Source organism: Haliotis cracherodii, unplaced genomic scaffold (genome assembly GCF_022045235.1).
Source record: "Haliotis cracherodii isolate W230 unplaced genomic scaffold, xgHalCrac1.p SCAF_6, whole genome shotgun sequence".
In the NCBI taxonomy this organism is placed as follows: Eukaryota; Metazoa; Mollusca; class Gastropoda; order Lepetellida; family Haliotidae; genus Haliotis; species Haliotis cracherodii.
Window position 1 is genome coordinate 20,904,224 of NW_027266319.1, and position 13,170 is coordinate 20,917,393.

The 13,170-nt window shown below is 41.5% G+C and overlaps 1 protein-coding gene across 1 annotated transcript; it reads right to left on the reverse strand.

Moving 5' to 3' along the window:
* Positions 1-3,010: 3,010 nt before the first annotated feature.
* On the reverse strand, positions 3,011-12,901 carry LOC139444964 (protein SEC13 homolog). The gene is made up of 10 exons (XM_071225994.1): positions 12,771-12,901; positions 11,458-11,502; positions 10,487-10,602; positions 9,044-9,195; positions 8,309-8,398; positions 7,405-7,448; positions 6,540-6,667; positions 5,483-5,603; positions 4,422-4,565; positions 3,011-3,673 (listed from the first exon to the last, which is right to left on the reverse strand). Exons 1-10 carry the CDS (start codon positions 12,771-12,773, stop codon positions 3,569-3,571), a joined length of 948 nt encoding a protein of 315 aa, XP_071082095.1. The 5' UTR covers positions 12,774-12,901; the 3' UTR covers positions 3,011-3,568.
* Between the last annotated feature and the right edge of the window lie 269 nt (positions 12,902-13,170).

Consider the following 13,170-nt stretch of genomic DNA (forward strand, 5'->3'; position numbering starts at 1 on the left):
AATAGTAATGTAGGTGATGTGTCATGCACAGTATAGTGTAACTCAATACTTCACGCTACGATATCTTGTCTTTCTCTGTGTCATCCTGTATGTTACATGTAGATATTAGGTAGCCAGGGCTCTTCGACTGGTCTTTCCAGGGACTCCACACTGATGGATGAGAGCCTTGGTTCTGTTACTAGGTAGCCAGGGCTCTTCGTCTGGACACTCCAGGGACTCCACTGATGGGGGGGAAGAGTCTTGGTGCTGGTACTAGGCAGCGATGTGATTTAGACAGTAACCCCGCTCAAACGATGCCACCCCCAGTAGCTACACATTCAGAACCCTACACTTTCCCTTCTCAAGGCATGCTTATTGTTGAGTTCATTTACTTCCTGTTCACTATTTATCAATATGCAAACTAACTATACCTAATGTGCAATAACTTGTTTTCAACTTGCAGATTAAATAAATAGCATTCCACAGTCGAAACCAGTTGTTGTGTCTGTTTCTACAATGCACTTGTTTGATAGGGCAGGATAGAGTTGGTCCCCAGCTACCTTGTCCTAAGAGCTGACAAGATGTCAATCAATGGTCTGTCTGGTCCAGGCTAAATGTTTCATGGGCTGTTGTCATATAGCTGGAATATTGCTGTCATGTTGAGAAGGTGGCGGTAGGCAAGGACTGGTACCAGGAGTGGCTGCAGAGGAGGCACCAGCTTAGTGCCTACTTTCTCCAAGAATTGGATAGAAAGGGTTCTCATGCCTGTGTCAACTATCTATGAATGAAGAGGGAAACCTTCAGGTTGCTTCTTGAGAAAGGGAGGCCATACATTCAAAGGCGGGACACACAAGACCTTGAAAACTAAGTCAAAGTCAAAGGTCACTGTAAATAAGTGGAGTGAGTATGGTTTTACGCCGCTTTTAGCAATATTCCAGCAATATCACGGTGGGGAACACCAGAAATGGGCTTCACACATTGGACCCATGAGCGGGAATCAAACCCGGGTCTTCAGCGTGACGAGCAAACACTTTAACCACTACGCTACCCCACCGTGGAACCTGTAAATTTTCCCACATGACCTTTCAATGTTACATATTATATATTATTATATAATTTTTTTCTTTTGACTGCACCCCTACATATGACACAGATTATATGTACTAAGTTTGAGATGAATCCCCTGAATAGTTTTAAGAGAAATCGCGCAGACAAAGTTTTCAGACGGACGGACGGAACCTTGGTATAACAGTATAAAAATTCATTGTCTGCACTCTGCAATATTCCAGCTAAATGACAGTAAATAATTGAGTATTGACCAGACAATCTAGTTACTGACATCATGAGCATCAATCCATGCAATTTGGATATGATATGTTACCGAGTCCGACCACCGGATCCCCTTAGTTGCCTCTATGACATGAATAGGTTGATGGCGACCAATATTCTTACCCAGAATCCACACAGGTTTGCTTAGCATTTGAATGAAAATCACGAATTATCTTGTTAACACATGGCTACTTTGTAAATTGCTTTTCATGACCTTGAAAAGAAGGTCAAGGTCTCCCTTGTCAAGTGCTGTGGCACTTTTTGAGTCTACCAAATTGTGCATGTTTTTTCCCAATTTATAAATGAGGCCAGCAAATCAACTGACAAATGCAAAATGGGAATCTTGATGACTGGTCTTGTTTTGATCTAAAGGGATGAGGTGCCACACTGATATTGAAACAAGAGTCATCAGAAAGATGACGTATCCCCCCGGCAGCTGTCTGTAAAGTAACCACAAGTAAATGTGCAATTCTGTATTCTGTTGTTTTTTTATGCAAACAAATGACAAATTACAAGAAACAATAACTAAACAAGCGTATAGTCACAAAGTCATCTATATCCCCCTCCCATTTTAATACGTTATGGTCCCAAACCAGGTAAGTTACCCAACATTTCTCTTAGCCCATGTCAAAAAAGCTGCAATGGAAATTCTAAAATAAACATTTCTAAAACTTATTAATTTCCTTAATATCAAATGGCACCAGTTCAGTATATATATATAGACATGCAATGTTTGGCAAGGAAATGTTTCACAGTTTATTTGTTTTACTCCATACGTGAACCAACTCTATATTATAACTTAAATGCAACTTGTTGCCATGGAAACGTAAGAAATAAAAATTTATACAATTCCTAAATAGCAAAAGGCACCAGTTCAGCATGAGTCTGATAGACATGCAAAGTTTTGTTAGAAAGTTTTGAATGGGTTTTGAGTTATGCTCCGGAAACGAACTCTACCCTATAGAACCTAAGTCCAACTTGTTGACATGGAAAGGTTAAAAAAATAAAAATTAATAAAATTCCTAAATAGCCTGAAAAGGAAATGATTATTGACAGACAGACAGACTGGCTGATCGCTATATCCCCCCGCATTATATGCCGGGAGCATAAAAATAAAAATTTAAAAAATCCCAAACAATCCCAACAAGAACTAAAGATTTTATTCTTGAATGACAATGTGTTTTCCAACAAGTTCAGCTTCCGGCTATGACCCCATTTTGTTGCACGTCATCAGATCAATGAGGTTTCCAAAATAATTGTCATTTCCTGAGAGTACCAGCATTGTCAAACACAGTGAGAGAGTAAGAGTCTATGTTGTCATGACAACATACCTCCCAGATCTTGTCAGGAACACCAAGAAAAGTTGTGTTTGTTTCTTTGGTTGTTTGTTGTTTAACGCTGCACTCAGCAACATTCCAGCTAAATGACGGCAATCTGAAAGTAATCGAGTCTGGACCAGAAAATCCAACGATTGACATCATGAGCATCGTATCATGCAATTGGAATACGAAGACATGTATCAACCAAGTCAGCGAGCCTGACCACCTGATCCCGTTAGTCGCCTCTTATGACAAGCTGAGTCGCCTTTTATGGCATCATGAAAGTATTCACACAATGTATCCATGTGGAGCCTCAAACCCTGATATTAGGTGTAACATGCGACCACTTCAACCACTGCCCTAATGAAGACAGAACAACCATCTGACACTACAACTATTTATTCAGATTATATACAAACACTGACAGCATCAGTGTAACATTCTCCTGATGATCCAACAGGTTCAACCTACAGACAACCTGGCAGATAAATTGTTATAAGAGAAACGTTTCCATGGAAACCAATTTTTTTAGGCTAAAACAAATAGTTTTTGAAAAATCCTGGAGTGTGGCTTTATTTTAATTTTGGAACTAGTGTACCACACCAAATTAGCAACATACATTCATGGTGTCACAACATGGGGAAATAAACTGTTTACATATTTTTGTCCAGTTTCCAGATCAACTGCTTTCAGTCTGAGGGTCATTTCAATTCGCAATCAATTAATATCACATGATGAGTTCATGAAGTTGTTTGGTATCTTATGTAAAGACCAACTGAGTTCCAGTTGCATTCATCCACGTCTTCATCCACCAGCAACAGAAACCGACAATTTTATGTGAAATGAAAGTCTGACAGTCTCCAGTCGAGAAGGATGATGAGCGAATTCTCGTCATAGAGCACCACTGTCCACAAACACACAAGTCACATGATCACAAAAATCTAGCCCGATGAAGGTCGTTGACCATCGCCTATCTGGCCTTGACCTTGGTTGACATCACTGATACACACCCACTCGCCCTCCAGTGACTCTTTCCATAAACTCACCTGCAACAAGACAAACAGTGAGTGAGTGAGTGAGTGAAAGACACACGGTTAGTACTCCATCATTGTGTTGGTTCTTTTTGTTTGTTTAACCCTGCAATCAGCAATATTCCAGCTAAATGACGGCAGTCTGTAAATAATTGAGCTTGGACCAGACAATCCAGTGACTGACATCATGATCATCGATCTACACAATTGTCATATGATGACATGCATCAAACAAGTCAGCATGGTCAGCGAGCCTGACCATCCGATGTTATGACATGAATGTGATATCGAAGACCAATTTTGACCCAGATCTTCACGGGTACCATCATATTGTACCTCGTGGTCTTTCTCAAGCAGATATGTAATCACCAAGATTGAATAAGTTCATGCAGAATATCGCCCCTTTAATAATAATATTCCAGTAATATCACAACGGGGGACAGCAGAGTAAGTACAAAACCCATTGTACCCATGCAGGGAAATGATTCACTGTTGTTTTGTGATACAGTGCGTGAGTGAGTGAGTGAGTATGGTTTTACGCCACTTTTAGCAAACTTCCCAGCAATATCATGGCATGAGACAACAGAAATGAGCTTCACAAAATGTACCCATGTGGGGAATCAACCCAAGTCTTCAACTTGACAAGCAAACACTTTAACGACTAGACTACCCCACCGCTCCTTGTGCCATAGTGAGGAATCGTTCTGGCATACACAAACAAAACAGAATCATAGCATGTTATTGACTAAAAGTTGGGACCTACTTTGTTATCTCCTCCTGAGACGGCGAGGATGTTCCCAGTTGTGGACCAACTGACGTGCCAGACAACGTCGTTAAACTTGTGCAAGATCTTCGATGTCCATGTGTTGCTGGTGCCGTCATTCGTCCAGATCAGCACACGACAATCCTGGAACAGAACAGAACAATAATGGGCAGGGTCAAGGGATCACACAAATTCTAACTGTTAGTTGCCACATCTTAGATGAGACAGTGAGTGAGTGAGTGAGCGAGTGAGTTTGGTTTTACGCCGCTTTTAGCAATATTCCAGCAATATCACGGTGGGGGACACCAGAAATGGGCTTCACACATTGTACCCATGTCGGGAATCGAACCCGGGTCTTCGGCGTGACGAGCGAACGCTTTAACCACTAGGCTACCCGACCACCCCTTTGATGAGACAGACAGACAGATATATTTCTATCCTAATTCAAACTGACCTCCCGAATTGCAAAGTCAAGTGAACTGCAGCACCTTGGACCACAGGACCACACATCCCGCCACCACGAGAACATTAGCAGTGGTAACAATACAAACCTTGAAAGTCTACTGGCATGAACAGTGATCAGTGCTACCAGGTAATTTCTATCCCTGAACATATTGAAGCACTGCTCAACATAAACAAGATATCTTTGGGTGGCCTAGTTTTGTTGAGCTATGAACACACTATGATGCTCTTGGGGAGGCCTAGCAACACCTGCCTGTGAACACGATGCTATGATGCTCTTGAGCCCTAGCAACACCTATCCGTGAATGCAATGCCATGATGCTCTTAGGGAGGCCTAGCAACACCTACCCGTGAATGCAATGCTATGATGCTCTTAGTCTTAGGGAGGCCTAGCAACACCTACCCGTGAACGCAATGCTATGATGCTCTTGGGGAGGTCTAGCAACACCTGCCTGTGAATATGATGCTATGATGCTCTCAGAGAGGCCTAGCAACACCTACCCGTGAACACAATGCTATGATGCTCTTAGGGAGGTCTAGCAACACCTACCTGTGAACGCAATGCTATGATGCTCTAAGGGGGGCCTAGCAACACCTACCTGTGAACACGATGCTATGATGCTCTTGGGGAGGCCTATAGATGGCGCCCAAGCCACGTCCCGGACCCAGTCACTATGGGCCTCCAGCTTCTGGTCTTCTACCCACTGGCCATCTTCCTCTCTGCCACACAAAAATGTAAATACAAAATACGTAACCTGGAGTTTCGACTACAGTGATGGAAGACAAATACAACTAACTCAGTGAATAACAAGAAGAGAGTTCAAAATTGAGCATGAAAGTCAAGGATCCCTTGTCCAATGTTAAAAGTTAATGATTGAGGGAATTCCTAAATTCACATGCTGTAGGAGAAAACATCAAGGACCCTCCACCCCTAATTTCAAAACCTGCGTTGATAATATCATAGTTATTTAGTAACAAACCAGTTAACTTATTTTCAATTAAAAATGGCAAGGAGCTTCTTAATTGATTTGAGGGATTGAACGATGCAATCACAAGTAGTCAACATACAACACAGCAGCCTGTCATAACTAGGTCTGTGCCAGGCAAACAAGTGGTCGACAGTGACAGCACCACCCCTCCTAGTTACCATAACAACTAGGACATTACCAGTCAAAGCGTGGCAGAGGTTTTTTCATGGTGTCCATAGTGGTATTCTTATTGTGGTGGTGTTTAATAATGTTGAGTTAGTGCGTCCTGACGATCAGTTCCACATACGATTTCATCAAACTAGTTCCACATACCATTTCATCGAGGTAGTTCCACATACGATTTCATCAAGCAAGTTCCACATACGATTTCATCAAAATAATTCCACATACGATTTCATCAAAATAATTCCACATACGATTTCATCAAAATAATTCCACATACAATTTCATCAAGCAAGTTCCACATACGATTTCATCAAGCAGGTTCTACATACGATTTCATCAAACTGATTCCACATACGATTTCATCAAACTAATTCCACATACGATTTCATCAAACTAATTCCACATATAATTTCATCAAACTAATTCCACATACGATTTCATCAAGCTATGAGATTTTTTAACCCCTACAGAACCAGAACTTCCAGAATTCAGTCCTCCTCACCTCCACAACTTGACCAGGTTGTCACATCCCCCAGATACAAATCTCTTCACCGCTTGTTGACGAGCTCCTTGCTCAAACAATGCATTGGGGGCTGTGGCCGGAGCCCAACTCACAGCATTACAGCCAATCTAAGTAGAAATGCACATAAATAACAGTAGTGTACAGATATCACAGTAAAATACACAAGCAACTGGACACAACAGCATTAACTTTCCACTTTCCATATATCACATGACAGGGATTGTTTCAGTCCCTGATTTCAGTGAGTGAACAAGTCCTGAAGGACCATATCAGTTTGTAACTAAAGTACTCTGTAAACATCGGACAACTTTGACCATGGCAGAACAAACTTTTGATCGAACTGATAGTTTACTGTGAAGAGTTATTACTTGATTCTTCTATCAAGCAGATGTTTTTGTTGTTTGTTTGTTGTTTAACGCCGCACTTGGCAATATTCCAGCTAAATGACGGCTGTCTGTAACTTATCAATTCTGGGCCAATCCAGTGAATGACATCATGAGCATCAGTCCACGTAATTGGGATCAATGACATGCATCAACCAATTCAGTGAGCCTGACCACCCGATCCCGACCACCCAATGGCAAGCATGGGCTGCTGAACTTTTCTATTCTAGATCTTTACAGGTCTAAGCAGATGTAATGCATGTAGAAGACACTGAAATGAACTCATGACATAGACGTCAAAATTCATTTCCAAAATGTTTGTTTTATTGTCATGGTAACAACAACACATGCCAAATAGAAGCAGCTTTGAACTGCAGCAGGTTTTTTAAGATGAGAACTTGCATTATGTGAAAATAACAGAACATGATAGCGAGGACTGAACATCAACATAAATAACTTACCGTATGTGCATTATTGATTTTCTTCGAGTCCCAAGCGCCGTCACCTGAAAGGGATTTTTTAAAATCATGATAGTGCCATAAATACAGATGAATTCATTGCTCAATCATTGCACCACACTCCATCTTCTGCTTCCACAAACGCTGGTAGTATTTTGTATTTGAAACAGAATACCTCGCTTCAGTTACACCAAAGTTAACCAAGACAAACATGGTGGATGGGAAGCAAACATTGGGGTATCACATTTGCCAAGCAATAATTTCCAAATCTATCATTGAAACAGTTTCTTGTTCCACCAAGAAAGATAAAAATGTTCTTTGTCAGTCAAGAACAGTTACTCCTTGCTTAACACATTGAACCTAACTGCAAGGGAGGTAATTTGAATGTTGTTTCTGACTACTTATCTCCCCCATGATATCACACCAGCTGTACGAACATAGCTAGGTTTGACTTTACATGACAAATGTATGTCATTTAATGAAGATTACAACATCAGTACGTAAAAACTGCAGCATATTTTATCTTACATGATAGGTCTAACACTTAGTGAGATATTAGATATATTCGGGGGACACCAGAAATAGGTTTCACACATTGTACCCATGTGGGGAATCGAGCCCGGGTCTTCGGTGTGACGAGCGAAAGCTTTAACCACTAGGCTACCCACCATACCATGGTGATATAACAAATCAACCTCGGAAATACTGACGCAGACGGTCTATCTTGTCTCTCTCAAATTAACCTCGGAAATACTGACGCAGACAGTCTATCTTGTCTCTCTCAAATCAACCTCGGAAATACTGACACGGACGGTCTACCTTGTCTCCCTCATCCTAGTCTGACCAACAAGATGACGACATCTGGGATGGACCTCTGCTATCACACTGGCTGACATGACCTAGTTACCTGTGCTGGAGATGACCGAGATGGACCCATCGGAGCTGCCACACACCAACATCAGGCCGAACTCGTGGGGAGCAAAACACACGGAGTTAACTGAAACATCAACCCAGGAAACCTATTATTCATCAGTGAAGGCGATGGCTGACAAATGGCATGCTGCAACATCCCATCCCACACTTACATGAGGCATGATCTATTGCAGACTTTGTATTTACCTTCTTTGAGAGGCATTTAGAGGTTGGGATACTAAGTAAGGATAATGTACATATGAATGAGCATTACAAAACACGATTTAACTGTCACTTTCCAGTGATGATCTGATTGGTCGGACAAAAGGTCCTTCAGGTGTGACCCGTAAAGGGAAGTCCCTAGATATTTGTTCAGCGGTAGCGAGAACTAACATCAGATTTTAAGGCGATGGGCTTTGCACACTATTTCAGTAAAACCATGGCTTGTCAGCTTCATCGTGTTTGTGTGGGTGGAAAGATCAAAAGATAAACATTTCATGTGTTGGCCATTTTGATGAAACCTACATGTATCAAGGTCAGAGAAAATCTAATTAAATTGTAATTCAAAACCACAATCAGAGGATCCTGGTGCAGCTGAAGCAGACAACTTGTGTGGAGTTTTAGACCAACAGTGTGCCCCTCATGCACTCAGTTATGTTAGTTCAAAGAAGAGTCACAGAAAATGGGAGTCCAAGTCATGATCATGACAAAAACCAAGAAGGTGGCTGACCTGACGAGTCGTGGTTGGTGTATTCGTACAGCTTGCCCCACGTGCCACTGGTCTCCTTCCAGATGATGACCTTCCGGTCATAGCCACAGCTGGCGAGGAGGTTGCCGAACATGGGGTGCGCCCATGCCACCTGCCACACCGGCCCTTCATGTCTGCAACACAGAGGCTTCATATACAAGAAGGTTGAAACAGGAGCAACATACAAAACAGTGAGTGGGTGAGTGAGTTGGGTTTAACGCCGCTTTTAACATTATTCCAGTTATATCGCAGTGTGTCAGCTTAATGTGGGAGGAAAGCCCGAAGTGATGCAGGTCTCAGACGTTTACCACTTCGGTGAAACCCACGAGCACGGGTATGGTGCTGACAAACCTAGAAACATAATGGGGGCAAACTTGGATTCGAACCCACAATCATAGGTTTCTGGCGTGCCCAAGGGACGCAACTCTGCACAGCGAATCGCGGCGCCTTAGACGACTGGGCCACCCATGCCCCCCATACAAAACAGGCTACCTCAAGGGTTTGTATGTTTGTGTGTTGTTTAATACCGCACTCAGCAATATTCCAGCTATATGACGGCGGTCTGTAAATAATCGTGTCTGGACCAGACAATCCAGTGATTGACATCATGAACTTCGATCCACACAATTGGGATATGATGACATGCATCCACCAAGTCAGCGAGCCTGATCACCTGATCCCATTAGTCGCCTTTTACGACAACCTCAAGGGAGAAGGGAACAAGGGGAAATAACCTCCATCTAAAGCAGCAGATCGTTCACGTAAACAGTTTTGTGGTAACCATGGTTTGATAAGTGTCAATATGACACAACTTGCTTGTTGTTTAACATAATTGAGTCTGGTCCAGACAATCCAGTGATTGACATATTGAGCATCGATCTACGCAATTGGGTGAGGTGAAATGGGGTTTAACGTCACGTCCAAGATTATTGCACTTATAGCGACATGCATGTACGTGTCTGTGTGTGTGTGTGTGGCTGCTTGTACTAGTTCGGACTGATGCCGATTTACAGAGCTAGCTCACTGAGATACCATGCCGCAGTTTAACATGAATACCCCACTCAGACACAGAATACTGACTCCGAGCCGACCAGTCCTTGTTTTAGCCCCTTAACGTCAAGCGATAGACAGGGTAACAACAAGTACCATCTTTAAACGTCTTTTGGTATGACGTGGCCGGGAATCGAACCCCGGACCTTCCGCTCTCCAGGCGGAAGCTCTACCACTAGACCACGGAGGCAGTCCTACGCAGTTGGGACATGAGTCTGGACTGACATTGTGAGGGACAATCCACGCCGTTGGGTTGTGATGACACGGCATCATACATAACACTGAGTCTGACTACATGATCCATTTCATCCAGCATAGGTTGTCATACAGGTTCATATATATATCTATGTTCGTCTGTGTGCGTGGTATACTCACCCTCGCAGGTCCGAGACTAAAGTCTGTTGATTATTCCTTACATCAAATATTTTGATTGATCTGTCTGATGAACATGTGGCTAGCCTGATGCCGTAGTAATCTAACTGAGCATCATGCTGAAATAAAGGAAACAGGATTTATTACCAAATTGATCTAAACTTTTTGATCACCAAATAGGATTTGACAATCAGGTATAAAAAAATGTAGTGCAAAGCTCCACGCAGTGATATAGGAATCAGTTATGCACAGTAAGAGATGGCATGCAGTGTTGCAAGTATGCAAATTGCTGTTTCTAATGACAATTTTTGATGATTGAGTGAGTTGGGTTTAACGCCGCTTTTAACATTATTCCAGTTATATCACGGCATGCCAGCTTAATGTGGGAGGAAAGCCCGAAGTGATGCAGGTCTCAGACGTTTACCACTTCGGCGATACCCACAAGCAAGAGTATGGTGCTGACAAGCCTAAAAAAATAATCGAAGCGAACTGGGATTCAAACCCACAATCATAGGTTTCTGGCGTGCCCAAGGGACGCAACTCTGCACAGCGAATCGCGGCACCTTAGACGACTGGGCCATCCGTGCCCCCTTTTGACGATTGAAGAAACTATCGAGTAAGTTTTTTATTGACATTTTCAGGCACATTAGATCAGCATTCACTCAAGGAAGTTTCTGACATGGGCCCTTCATGTGAAAATTTCAAATATTCCTGAGGGAGGTGCATACCACACATTGTTAAATTGCCTCAATGTATTTGAAAATGTGGGCCTAGAATTATCCCTGGTAGATAATTTTATTCAAGCAATACGACTTTTTCGATGTTTGTAGGTGAATATAAGAGTGTCAATGCGGATAAATTATTGAATTGTACACGATTTTCAATCGCACTGAATTAATGTTGATGCATTATCTATGAGAGAATATCGCAGAATCACAGCCTACGTCTATCATTGGATATGTACAATAACTTACAATCATGTCTTCATGAGCTGTATCGATAGAGTTGATGACAGACACCTGAAACAGAAAAGCTAACATGAACACAGTATTCAGCAATACTTAATTCACTCTCATTGTTAATGGGTCATACTCTGCACACACCGTCCAGAAGCTGGGGCTAGGAAGGGCGACCTGGGTATACAGGTCAATTCTGTAACTTCCACTACTTGGTTCCTGTTTTAACTTCCAACCCTGTGTTCATGTAATCTTGCAACTATGAAATAATCTGTCAGCAGTCAAAACAATGTAAAATAAACCTTTCAAATCACAACTGTCACTTATGAATCTGATAATTTTGAAAACATCACGCGACTGCATTTTGTACACGTGCAGTGATTGACGATAACATTGATAACATGCCTACGCCTTTAAAACTCAATCTGACAGCATTTACAGGGCAGATTTTTGTTCTTGTATGACATTGCTTAGATCAAAATATGTCCAAACACCATGTTTTTTAATGTCCAAATAGTGAGTACCCAGACATCAATTTTCACAGCTCTGTCAAAAGCCATACTGAACTGAACCTTATCCTTCATGATGTTTACAAGAGTAGAACATTGTGAATTATAATTGCATATTAAAAGCAATCTTTCACAATCTATATTTACATGAAATATTACAATTTGGATCAGTAAGAAAATTCATCTGCAAACATGGTAAAGCTCATGCACTGTGAACTGTTGTCATGGTTTTGTTCAAAATAATTATCGGCCCAAAATGCAGTCTGTAGCGGATTACTAGGAGTAAACTTGTCCACAAATCTAGACATGAGGCAAACAACATGAACAAGGCACAAATTAACTGAATATGCTGTCAGGGGGAGCGGGTCAAAACAGCCTCAAAAAGTCAAAATGGAATAAAGAAGACAAACATATAATACCAGTTCATAGATCAGATCTTCACTATCTTCAGCCACACAGAAAATACAGAAGACAAACTCAAGTATTGTGTCACATTAATTGTATACACACTGATCTTCAGCACCAACTCAGCTCTACACATGACATATCACACATATCATATTCTAATTTCATTAATAAAGAAGGGCTTTTCTAAACAGATGATGGAGCCCATTTCTTTCACAACAGATCAGAGAAGGGTAGGAAAACTCAGTGGAATCTGTTTTAAAAATACAGTAAACTTGTGTAAACAGACGCGTGGTATTAATTAGTACACAATTAAATCACTGACTGAACAGCCGGTACAGAAACAACGATTAAGCGACTTGTCGACCATAAAAGTAGTATGTACAACAGAATATTCAGCACAAACAAAAAACCTACCATAATTGCAAGTTGAACAAGTCCACTATCAATTTCACAATGTACCACTCTCTTATAGTGTTCGTTTTCGCCAGCATAAACACGCCGACAAATTTTCTCCAACTTCTGAAAATGACGGAAGTGCGCTAACGTGGCACAAAACTTCCGGTAAAGGGAAGTAAGAAGAATATTTATTATTGCTTGCCGTTAAAAATGATAAACTGACTTTTTTTTCTTGTGTTGTTCTAAAATTGAAGGGTTATTGCATTGTTTTTATCTGGGAAACAGGGAATTTGGCCGCCTCAAACGACCCGAGTTATGGAAACCAAAATTTATTGAATTTATGAAAAAAAACTATTTTACTGTATGAAGCAAAATAAAATCTGCCGTATCGCCCGGTTCTTTGCTCTCACCTGCAGAA